The 12,788-nt window shown below is 38.8% G+C and overlaps 1 protein-coding gene across 1 annotated transcript; it reads left to right on the forward strand.

Annotated features, from left to right (window-relative positions):
* The first annotated feature begins 234 nt into the window (after window positions 1-234).
* On the forward strand, window positions 235-12,406 carry LOC117483068 (solute carrier organic anion transporter family member 1C1-like). Its single transcript, XM_034131225.1, has 15 exons — window positions 235-407; window positions 799-893; window positions 1,976-2,117; window positions 2,542-2,674; window positions 3,443-3,567; window positions 3,679-3,825; window positions 4,125-4,223; window positions 4,577-4,828; window positions 5,859-6,023; window positions 7,750-7,945; window positions 8,968-9,133; window positions 9,612-9,796; window positions 10,005-10,069; window positions 10,192-10,309; window positions 11,182-12,406. Exons 2-15 carry the CDS (start codon window positions 843-845, stop codon window positions 11,393-11,395), a joined length of 2,058 nt encoding a protein of 685 aa, XP_033987116.1. The 5' UTR covers window positions 235-407; window positions 799-842; the 3' UTR covers window positions 11,396-12,406.
* The last annotated feature ends 382 nt before the right edge of the window (window positions 12,407-12,788 follow it).

Here is a 12,788-nt window from a genome sequence, read left to right on the forward strand (position 1 = left end):
TGCTGTTTGTTGTGCGTACAAAAGGATGGATATTTAGACGGCTTGTGATGTTCACAGAGGAGGATGTGTGAGTGTGTGTTTGCACGCTGTGAACCTCTGAACCTTCCTGTGCTCACTCATACATCCCAGTGGACATTACCTGACCAGAGCAGGGAGTTTTAGGTTGTTGCGCGTGCGTGTCTGTGTGAGCGCTGGAGGAGCTGGGGGGGGGGGGGGGGGGGGGGGGGGGGGGGGCTTTTTATTGACATGATCAACAAGTGCCCATGAGTGGGTTACTGATTACAGGTGATTCACTAGTTGCTTTGATAAGACTCTTGCTTCGAGCGCAAAGTCCTGCCAGGTACATCGAGCCTTCAGCCACTTCACAGAATCCCTTCCATCTCTCAGAGGACCGCTGCTGCTCTCAGGTAAACACTTTTTCTGGTTTTTCACTTCTTATTACTCTGAATTGTGGTTTTCTTTAACATAAACTGAGAAAACCTTTACCTTTTGCATTTTTTTAACTGAATAACTGGTATTTTGTTGGCACTGTAATCAGAAAAGTGCAAACATTTTTTTTATTTGGTGGTAAAAGTGGCAAAAGTTCTTTAAAATATATTTATAATAGTAAATATGATATGTTGGTGACTTATTTTTATACATTTACACTTTTACAAATACTTATAGGGAACTCTCTGTCTGCAGACATTTGTAAGAAAAAAGTAGTACATTTTAAAGGAATCAATTTGATCTAATCAGATGAAATGCAAATGTTTTGCCACACCCGTATGTGTTTATAATCTTGGTGTCCTCCTGCAGGTCCTTGCGTTTCTCCTTCTATCTGTTGACCACGCAGCAGCAACATGAGTGTGGACTCCCAAAAAGCGCGTAGAGCATGTTGCGCCAACCTCAAGGTTAGTAAAACGCTTAAACCGTGTTTCCCAGTATTGCAAAGTGTCAGAAGCCATAGATGGTTGTAATCAACCTCTGATAGGGCCAAGTTGTGAAACGTCATTGTAAAATATTTTTCTCTAACCCTATCTCTTTGTATTTATCTTGGGTTTTTCATTTCTGTGTCATTACTACAAATGCTTTTTCCCTTGACCTGCTACATTTTGAGACTAAATCAGAGTTTGAGTCCAGTTAAAACGTTTTGTACTATAGTTAAGGGAAGCAGATTATAGCTGATTTTGCGTGTAAATGATTTAAAAAAGCGTAGATAAGGCTTGTGATTGCCATTTGTTGGCAATATATTGACAAAGTGTTTCACGCTTAACTGATGATATGAGAAAATAGCACTCTGTCAAATCAGTTGCAATTAATATTGATTGATACATTTTTGTGTGTAAACTTTTATCTTTGGAGCGTTATCTGTTCTCCTATCCTAATCACAACATTGTCTATGACCTACAGACCAGTGCAAATCCTTTTTTAATCTTTAACCATCTTTGTATCAAGGCCACATACAAGTAGGGTTTACTTGTGAAGCTAACAAGCTCTTAAAATGGGTCAATTTAACATTTGACTAAACTTGCTTCTGTTAAGTCTCAAAACCTCAACCAACTGTACTGTATTAATTTCACTTGACCCAATGTGGTTTCGGCATTGTTCTGTTGATTACATTTCAACCAATCTAACCTGAGTAAAAGTAAATGCAATCATCTATGTTGCAAGAAGGTGTGAAGTACTGCAGGTCTTCCAAATGTGTAAGGTCATGAAATGAGTTAATCTGTTAATGGTCACCCTTCCCCTTTCCAGTTATGTAAGGCACACTTGCATCATTTGATCCTTTTATTGGAATGAGCCCAATTCAACAACCTTTTATTGCATTGTTTGTTATGCAACGACAGGTGTTTAATCCTCTCACACGGAAGTCTTTTAGGAGAGAGGATTACTAATCATTTAATTAAAAATATTCTCACCCCTTTTCTCCAAACCTAGTCAAGTCAAACTCCTAGAAAGGAATATTCAACATGTTTTCTGTTTGTGTTTCCAGCTCTTCCTGGCCTCTATGGCATTTGTATACTTTTCCAAAGCCTTTGCTGGCGCCTATATGAAGAGCTCCATCACCCAGATCGAGAGGCGCTTTGATGTCCCCAGCTCCCTCATTGGGGTTATAGATGGCAGCTTCGAAATGGGTGGGTAACATTTTTAATCTATATATTTTTTAAGACAAAGTTTCAAAAAAAAAGAAAAAAACGATTAGCTACATCATGGTAAATAATGACCGTTGAATAATAAAATGTAGAAATTTGGATTTATGTAATACAAGAATAATCCTTCCTGAAAGAAAAAATTGTATAATCCATATAAAAAACAAATACATTTTAAGACAAACACTTTAGTTGTTTTACTTAACTCAAAATAGTTCTACACTGGTATTTCCTTTGTTTTACTTCATTAAATATGTTTAATTTGTCCACCAATGGTAGCTTCACAGTTAGCGTACATACATTAAAATGGTATCAATCTAATCTTAAAAATAGGCATGATTTCCTAAATGTAAAACTATTTCTTTAACGGTCATTTATCAAGTGATTTTGTAATTCTTCTTCCCCCCAGGTAACCTGTTGGTGGTCGCCTTTGTGAGCTACTTCGGTGCGAAGATGCACCGCCCCAAACTGATCGCTATTGGCTGTGTGATGATGTCTGCAGGATGTTTCCTCACAGCCCTGCCTCACTTCCTGCAGGGAATGTTAGTATCTTCTCTTTCAACATCATGATGATACACATTGTTAATAAAAATCAAATTATGTGAGTCTTTGAGGCAGAGACACTTAGCATTTACTTGAATGGGAAGACTCAAATAATTACTATAATTCAGGGTATTATATAAAGGACTGAAACCTCTCCTTGCAAAAAACAAGATGGAAGCCAAGAGGTGTATAATGTCATAAAAAAACAAGCTATTTTAACTTTTTCTAATGTGAATGTGTTAGGATTAGCCTTTTTATTTTCTTCCTGATTCCTGTGAAAATGAGTTTAAAGTAAAAAAAAAAAAACTTTCACACAATGTTATGAAACAAGAAAGGGTTAAGAAATAATACATGATTATGTATACTTAGTTGTGTTTTTGACGCCAACAGTTAATAATTTCCCCCAAAAATCTTAGATAGTTTTCTTGATTAGCCGTTTGGTAATCCATCCTTAGTTACCATCCCACTGGCTATTTTAAAAGTTGTTGTTGGTGCTGCTATCCCATATTCCCCCAGTAGAGTGCTGCAGCATGGTAAACTAAACATTAAAACACTAAACACTTCTGAAATATTCTAGTCTGCCCTAAAATACATTTTAAAATAATAATAATGTGTCTGCATGTGTATGAGCTAATTGTGTATACTAACCACGTTACATGATTTTACTGAAATTCGAATTATATTTATATTCCTGTTATTTTTTTTTTATATGGATCCATTCAAAATGTAGATGTGTAACGTTAAACACTTTTTTGTATCATTTCCAGGTATAAATATGAGACCAGTGTGTATCACAATAGTGATGTCAACAGCACTGAGAGCTTCCTGCCCTGCCTGTCCAACCACACCCTGGCTGAAGCCGATAAAATGCCCGATTTAGAGACCAGAACAGGTAAATAGAAAACATATATGAACCCAAATGCATTCATAATTACAAGCTAGTTAGCTTAATAAAAAAAATCCAGTTTCATTTCACATTCTGACCCCAGTTTCCCTCCCTCAGCTTGTGAAAAGGCAGCCGGCTCCTCCATGTGGATCTATATATTCTTCGGAAACATGCTGCGTGGAATCGGAGAAACTCCCATCATGCCTCTGGGTATTTCCTACCTGGATGACTTCTCCAGAGAAGAAAACACTCCTTTTTATTTGGGTTAGTTACGTTTGACCTCCTAATGTCTATGATCATTTTGATGATGTTGTTCACGCAAATAGGCGCTTTTCCCTCCACCTGTATTTATTTCAATTTTTTATTTGCACATTAAAATGACCTAAATGGTCAACTGCCTAATGGAGTTCAGAAATAACACAAATAAATAATATCTAAATGTGACAAAGTGCAATGCCCAGCCTACTTCCTACAAATCCTATTAATCTCGGTTGTTGGTGTTTGTTCCTTTTTGCGTGTTCCTATCCTGTATTATTTATCCCTTTGTTTTCCTCATTCCCCAGCCTGCATCCACACAGTGGGAATCCTGGGACCGATGTTCGGGTTCATGCTCGGGTCATTCCTTTCCAAGATCTACGTGGACATTGGATCTGTGGATTTAGGTACTGGACTCCGCAATATCAGGGGAACATGCAGAATATGGCTTAGGTTGTTCTTACCCATACTGTCCTGGTTATCCTTGATTAATAAAACACATATTCAGACCTATGACACATAACCTCTCTGTCCAAATCCGGCAAAACCTGCAGCAAAACAGCTAACCCCTTACTCTGTTTGAACCTAAGAGGCTAAATCAGACTCAGTTTTTATTGTGTTGACATAGTAGTTCACTTTGTACTGCTTTGATAAGAGCTGTTGACAGACCCTAATGTCTAAGCTGACCGAAACAGTCCAGGGTTACAGATTAAAGTTGTATACACACACTTAATAATCTTTGCTCATCCTCCTCTCCCAGACGCTGTCACCATCAACTATAAGGACTCCCGCTGGGTGGGGGCTTGGTGGCTGGGCTTCATAGTGACCGGCACCGTGATCCTGCTGTCCAGCATACCCTTCTGGTTCCTGCCCAAGTCTCTGCCCAAAGAGGGGCAGGAGGAGAGTAAAGGCACAGAGCTGAGCACCGTGACCGAGCAGGAGAACTTCCTGCCAGACGAAACCCAGGATGAAGAGAAGGAGAAGCCGGTTACGTTTCAGGAGCTGGCTAAAGGTACCATCCATCAGTACAAAACACTTTAAAGCACAAGTGTTGATGTTAGATCCATTAGACAGATTCAACTCTGTTTAAACATGTTCCTAAAGTGCTTTATTTGTATCCTACTGCCTGTTCTGCAGCACTTTGTTCTCTTAAAGGTTACTATGGTGATTTACTTTTCACCCACACATACTATCATCTGCATTTGAGGACAGGTCATCACATATAACTTAACATAAATTCCAAATCTTAAACATTTCTTGATTCTCTTACGCTTTTGTAATCACCTATCTATGATTAGCAGAACAACTCAACTACCGCTAAGATTTCAAACAGAAACAAATGTGTCACTTTGCAGATTTTGTGTTTTAGGGCTTGTGATTAATCATTAACCAGGTATAAGACTAGACAAACCAAAGCCCAGACCTGTTACCTTCATGCAGTCCGGGCAATAGTTGAATGACACTTCAGGGCAGAGAAACATGTGGAAACAGTTACCTAAAGGCCGGTCATGCCATAATAAAGTACACAACATGATGTCCTAACAGTATTCAGCTTTTAAAAGTCATATGACCTCTGAAAAGCAGCAAAAGAAAATGGAAACGTGTGACAATTTACTAGAAAAGTTAAGAAAAATAGACTGTAAAAAGTCAAACTAAATACGTTTTTTAAAGATATATTGAGGTTATGTTACATTGCTGATAAATATGTGTAAAATAAATCTCTGTTGCTGAGTTTTGACAAGTAGACTTAGAGTTAGTGATGTAATCAAATTATAAGAGGAATTTGTAATGTAGGTAAACGTGAAAATATATAAGCATGCCTTACTTCATATATTTGTATAAACATTTGTGCTGTGAATAGACAGTATTGATTTATATATAGGTATAAATCTAATTAAAAACACCTATCTATATACAGATATTTCATTCTTACAACTGCTGCAAGGAAAGACACATTTTACATTCCTTTCAGCAACAATCATTGAGTCAATAAAACTACTTTAATTTAATGCTACAATCTTTTGTTATGCTTTCTTCACCAGATTTCCTTCCATCTCTGAGGAGGCTCTTCAGGAACACCATCTACGTGCTGATGATTCTCACATACCTGGTTTCTGTCAACGGCTTCATCGGCATGATCACCTTCAAGCCCAAGTTCATGGAGCAGATCTACGGCCAGTCGGCCTCTAAAGCCATTTTCCTCATAGGTACGGCAACATCTGACCTCCATTCACTTTGCACTCGCTGGCCCAAGGGCAATGAAACAATGATGTTATTGAAGGGAAGTGTGATTGTGATAGATAAAGTTGAAATGTATCCACTACTGTAAGTGGCACGCTATGTGCTTTCCCTTTGAGCGGGTCTATAAAGAAGCACTCTGAGCTATAATTAGCTTTTTTATGACTGTTTACTTACATGGCAAGCTGAAAGAGTTATTATCTGTATATTGATAGTTAAAAGTCATTGTTAAACAAGCAACTATCATTATGTAAGGTAACATTAGACTTTTCTTTTCCTTTTTGGATCACATTTCAACTTCAGTGTACATATACATATGTAGTTAAATAGTTTTACAGAGTGGTCCGTCTTTTTTCTTTTTCTTAACAAAACAACAACAATAAGCACACATGAACATGGGGTGTTTTCTTTTCAATATAAAACATTGACAGTATAGATCATTAAATAAAAGATTCAAACAGTTAAAGGGGACCTATCATGCAAAATGCACTTGTGTACGTCTTTTCTACATGAATATGTGTCCCCGGTGTTCCAGGGAACTCACCAAGTGTCAGAAAACACAACCCTCTCTATTTTCCTCCATACCCAAATCTCTAAAAAAGGGGCTGCAACGGATCTGATAAAAACTGATCCAGATTTGAACACTGTCCTGACGTCAGGACGGTGGCGCTACGGCTATTGGGCCAACTCCACCAATCAGGAGGAGACAGCCACGGCCATTGCCGTTCGAAAGCGCTGGAGACGCTGTAGTACATATGCCAGGCCTGTAAGTGGCGCTGTAGTCTGCCACAAAAGCAGCGAAGAAGACTTGGTTACCATGGTTACCCTTCTGTTTATTCTCCGCTGTGGCTTTCTTTTTCCCTCCCCGAGGCAAGCGTTTGCTTCCGCTGCAATACAATCCCTCCCCGTCGAGGCAAGCACTGTAATTCTCTCCGGTTAGTCCACCAGCAGATGACAAACACCCACCTCTCCGCCTCTTCCAAGGAACGAGGGGACCGTGCGGCAGAGTTTCAGTTTCAGTTACTTTCGCCGATCAAGATGTCCATTAAAGTTTAAATCTTCCGGACAAAATTAGAAAAGTGCCGGTCAAAGGTCTTCTTTGTTATTTATTGAGCTTTAAAACAAATGAATAACGACTCTATATAATAAAACACGGAGGACTGAGATCTCTTTTTCTCCCCCTCTTCTGACAGCCCAGCAGCTGATCAGAGCACGGCTCACCTCTCCTGCAGAGGGGCGTGGTCAGCAGAATCAGACCCGTAGACAGCAAACAGCACATAGAGCGAAATGAGGCATGGCTAAAATGCATGATCTGTTTGGTATTTCGAAAACAGAAACGTATAAATATACCTTATATAGGTATGGCCCTACAATATATCATTTAAATATAGCATGATAGGTTTCCTTTAAACTAAAGAAGGGCGTATCGGGGTAATATACGCTTTCCATTTCTCCCAAATTTCCTCAAATGTAAGTTCCTGGAGCCTCATAGAGAAGGTTATTCTTTCCATTACAAAGATTTCATAAATGATATCGTACCAATCATCTATAGATGGGCTGTTTGGTTTGAGCCATTTCTTTGTGATTCATTAGACTGTTTTTATCACATTATGGCATGACCTTTTGATAAATATTAAACGTTTTTATTTTATAGTATTTCCAGTGTATTGATAAGACATCTTTCTCTGCGTCCAGGTGCAATGAACCTGCCAGCAGTAGCTCTGGGGATCATCACTGGAGGTTTTGTCCTGAAGCGTTTCAAGCTGGGTGTGGTCGGCGCGGCCCGGCTGGCCTTCGGGGCGTCCCTCGGGTCTCTTTGTCTGCTGACCGTTCAGAGCTTCCTCCGCTGTGACAATGCAGAGGTGGCAGGTATAACCGCCTTGTATCAGGGGTGAGTAGCATGCAAACTATCCAAACGTTAAAGTAAGTAGATTTACTGGAAGGTTGGGCACACATTTTCTTATCGCTCAGTCTTAGTTTTTAGGTAGCACCGACACATCAGGGTCAAACGACAGTGTTGGAATTGTAGGATTTCTTATTAAAGGGGCCCTATTATGATAATTTTCATGTGCCTATTTGTATTGTGTGCCTCTACTTTGACATGTTTACATGCTTAAACGTAGACGACGTCTAATGGAGGCGTTTTAGTCAGGGTGTGGCCCATCTTGTGTGTGGGAGAGGAACTTTTGGATTTTAGCCTTTAAAGACCATTTACATGCAACAAAACCTATAACACACTACAGGAAAGGGAAAAGCCCAAAAAAGTATGAAAGCGCACTTTTAATATTTTTCACTCAATGAATAAAGATGTTGAGGGCCTAAACATGTTCTGAAACGATATCTATTTTGGCAAAACATGGAATACATTTGACTTATTATAAGGTTAATGTATGGCCGTGTGTACATAATGAACAGTGCCACCCAGAACACAGCCCCGTATGTACGAGTGTTCTACCTATATGACATTTCGTGATTGTAAGAAGAAGCACGTAGAGACGACAAAAAAAATCTATTTGAGGCACACCTTAAACCTAAGTCGGCCATTTTGATTTTTGCTTGTTTTTTAACCATTTGAGGGTGCTGTACCTTAACAAACTCCTCCTACAGATTGACCAACTTCAAATGTTGTCAGTACTACAATAAGACCTTGAGGTTTTAAAAGTTAATGAAACTTTTAGTCTCCATGGAACCAATGTGGTGGTTTGCGAATATACGCCTTTGACAGAAAACAGGAAGTTGTTCTAACTCAAGCATTCATTCTTAAAATCTCTTAGGTACGATAAGGATCCCGGCCTTAAGACGTTGTAACCCACATGAAATGGGCCAAATTTGCAACTGAAATGTTTTCCAGAGTTAGGGATGATATGACCCTTTTCCCCTACTCATGCATATTTTCATGTCTGTGTGCTCCAGGGGTCCTCAGCTGTCCTATGACCCACAGACCTTGCTGTCCCAGTGCAACATGGGCTGTTCCTGCTCCATGAAGCAATGGGACCCGGTGTGCGCCTACAACGGGATGACGTACGCCTCGCCCTGCCTGGCCGGCTGCCGAACCTCCAGCGGCACCGGCAAGGAGAGGGTAAGACAGCACGTTGTATTTAAGACTAAAGGCACACACATAAACTGCAAATCAAAGAAAAATAGATCTTTGTACTAGTAAGTGGCCTAAACGTCTTGCAGACATTTGTTAAAGAAAAAACAGAAAATCTGAAAAAAGTTATTCTTAGTTTATTTCGTTTTTTCTGGTAATGACCAACATTTTTTGGGCAAAAGACAAATGTAATTCCCTCCCTAAATAGAAAAAACATATAGATACATTTAAAAAAAAACTACAGAAATATACAAATACAGTTTTTTAAAGAACAGAGGGTTTATATTAACATAGAAATATGTCAATTGACATGCAAAATGTAGGTTTAAACAGTGATAAAGCTGGTAAACAAGAAGCTAAAAACTATCCATTTATTTCTTGCATATGTATTTGACAAGGTTGCATCAAGTTCTCTTAGTCTCAGTCAAAGGTGATTCATCTCATCTCTGTTTTTTTGGCTCTTTAGGTGTTTCATAACTGCACGTGCACCAGGGAGTTGATGACTCCTGGCATGAACATGTCCGCAGTGCTGGGCCAGTGCCCCAGGATAAGCAACTGTGATTACATATTCAAAATCTACATGTCTTTGTCCGTCCTGGGGTCTTTCATTTCCGCCTGTGGAGGGACGCCGGGATACGTCGTACTGCTCAGGTCAGAGACTAAAGCTACAGGAACTCACCACTTTTATGGCTGGGTTTAACTATGCCTTGCAGTGTTTCAGTGATATGTGGCATATGTACTGATTATGTGACGTTTTTATGTGAATTGCCTCTGTAAAACGATTGTAGGAAATATTACTTCTTGTGTTTTCTTGAAGCTAAAGTGCTGCTATCTAATATGATTATGTTTGGGCATCCAGGTCGATACAGCCAGACCTGAAGTCACTGGCTTTGGGTATGCAGATTCTGATAGTAAGAACTCTTGGTGAGTATTGAAAATACATAAATATAAAAAAATCATGTTAAAAGTGTTAGCTAGGCTTATACTGAAAGCAATAATGAGTGAAATCAACTCACAAGCGCATGTGACTTTTTGTGTGTTTTCAGGTGGGATTCCTCCTCCTATATACTTCGGAGCACTGATTGACCAGACATGTTTGAAGTGGGGGTCCAAGCAATGTGGAGGCCGTGGAGCATGTAGGATTTATGATGCTGATGCATTCAGGTACACTGCAACTAAACTCTTATTGCTAGAATATTCTGCCTTGAGGAAGATGTTGGTTAAAGGTGGGGTAGGTAAGTTTGAGAAACCGGCTCAAGATACACGTTTTGTTATATTCCATGGAATGCTCTTAACATCCCGATAACAATGAATATCTTAAGTGCTTTTTAAGTGCCGGCTCGTGCCCTCAATGGTCATGTGCGCGTTTGTGTGTGTTGGAGGAGGGGCTCTGTAAGGAAGTGGCAGATTTTTTCCGGCTGTGTATTTTCAAATTCTACCGCACTTGAGCTGGTTTCTCCAAAATGACCTACCCCACCTTTAATCATTTAAAAAAAAGTCTGTTGTTACTTAAAGGTCCCATATTATAGTATTTTTGAACAATATATTATAGGTCTCAGATATATACAAAACATGTCTCTGTATTCAGTATTCAGTATTTGGGTTGAAATACCAAACAGATCATGCATTGTAGCATCCCATAATCCCCTCTGTTTCAGCCCTGTTTCAAAAGTGCTGATTCTGTGTCTGTAGCTTTAAATGCTAATGAGCATTCGCTGGCCACGCCCCTCTGAGAGATGATTGGTTTAAAAGAACACAATGGTGCTCTCGGAGGAGATTCAGGTGATAAGGTGGGCGGGTGTTACCTTGGTTGGCTAATGGTTACACAACCCAAAAAAACATTGTGACATCACAAATTGGCCAAAATCTGATCAGCTCATTTTCAGACAGGTTTTTATATAAATGGATCAGGACAAAAAGAGAGATAATCTTTTTTCCATTTATTTTTACTGCATTTATACACAAAAATCTAATGAAAAGCAATTTAATGAAATAAAATAATAATTACAATGTGTTCCAATGTGCTTTAATTTCAGAATTACGTTCTTGGGCTTGATTACTGGACTGTACTTCCTGTCCAACATCCTGTGGGGAGGACTTTATTGTACAATAGTCAAGACACACAAGAAGTCAACACTAAGGAATCAGGCCAAGGAAAACGGACTGGATGGTGACAAGTCGGGCAATGGACACGCCAACATCAGCATTGTTAAAAACAAAGAGGACGCGGACAATGAGAGCACTATTTAAGATTTCGGAGGAAGGCGACACCGTTGTATAAAGCAGGTGAACGACACAGCACTGTGAAGCCTCCATACTGGACCAAATGCGGTCTTGGTACAGTGCCAGCGCTCTTTGGTCTTCAACAGCACACACAGACATTGTTTTGAAATATCCACTGCTGTTTGTTCTTTAGAAAGGTCAAAGTTCCTCACTAATGCTTAGTTTGAATTGAAAAAAAACACCAAAAGTCATGGAATGATCTGCAATCGGCACACATTGCGTTCATTTTCAACTTCAAATCAGCCAAGAAAAGAAAATGTTCACTTGTTATAATCATATTTTAATCATTATAATAGTTGGCTTTTGAGCTGTGTCCATTTATACTTGAATAGTAAAAAGTCAGGTTATGATAGTAATGTCTCATCCTACAACCTTAAATTCAAAAGGGATTTATGTATATTTACATTATACAGTATGTACAGTGTATAGTTTTAAATACAAGACAGAACTGTAGTATTCGTGTTTTGTTAGTGATCGACAATTTGTTCTTTCATGTTTTCAAGTTCTTTTCACATTATTTAGCTAACCTTAAAGCTCATGGCTTATTTGCAAATGTGCTTATGACAAGAAGTTTCTTTTTATATTTGTTTTATTTACAGGCTATATCTTTGCCAGATAACCTTTATACTGACTGTTGCCCCAGCGACCTTTATCTCAGCCGTCTGACTCTACACACACTTCTTGTTACATCATCATTTTACATAACATTACAGGTCATGGTCGTTCATAAAGAAAAAGTGTGTTGTTGAGCTAGTATCTGAAGTCCACTGAAGCTTGGACAGTGGACTAAGAGTGAGTGCAGTGTAACTTGATTGTTAGTTCTTATGCACTTTAGTCGTCAGTGAAAATGTATCATCAAATAGTTTTTATAGAATGTTTTTTAATCATTACTGCCTTTTTTTCTTATTTTATTTTACACTTTTGTCGATCGTCCTTAGCATATCGTTAAACATTAAAGACAATAGTTTATTTGTTTTATTTGCTGTCTTTCTTTTATTGTAACATGCTCTGCTAAGGCTGACATTTTTCAATTTCTTTTTCATTTATTTAACGGTATGTCCTGTTACACTTTGTTGTGCCTCAATTAATTAAGTTCTACTTCCCTTTTTAGCATCTTTCAGCAAATAACTTTTCGTTTTCTGGCACGCCACTTTACCGTTTTGCTTCAATCTCACCTGTTTTTGGTGAAAAGGCCTCAAAAACAAGCAGTAAATCTTACCTAGAGCAAGTTAGTGACTTGTTGAGGAACACAGTGGAACATTTAGCAACATAGTGAACCAGAGCTGAAAGATTGGACATTTCTTTAACAGGTTGCCAGAAACACTGCTAGCATGGTTAAACACTGAGGAACTAAGAAAAG

Source organism: Trematomus bernacchii, unplaced genomic scaffold (genome assembly GCF_902827165.1).
Source record: "Trematomus bernacchii unplaced genomic scaffold, fTreBer1.1, whole genome shotgun sequence".
Classification (NCBI taxonomy): domain Eukaryota; kingdom Metazoa; phylum Chordata; class Actinopteri; order Perciformes; family Nototheniidae; genus Trematomus; species Trematomus bernacchii.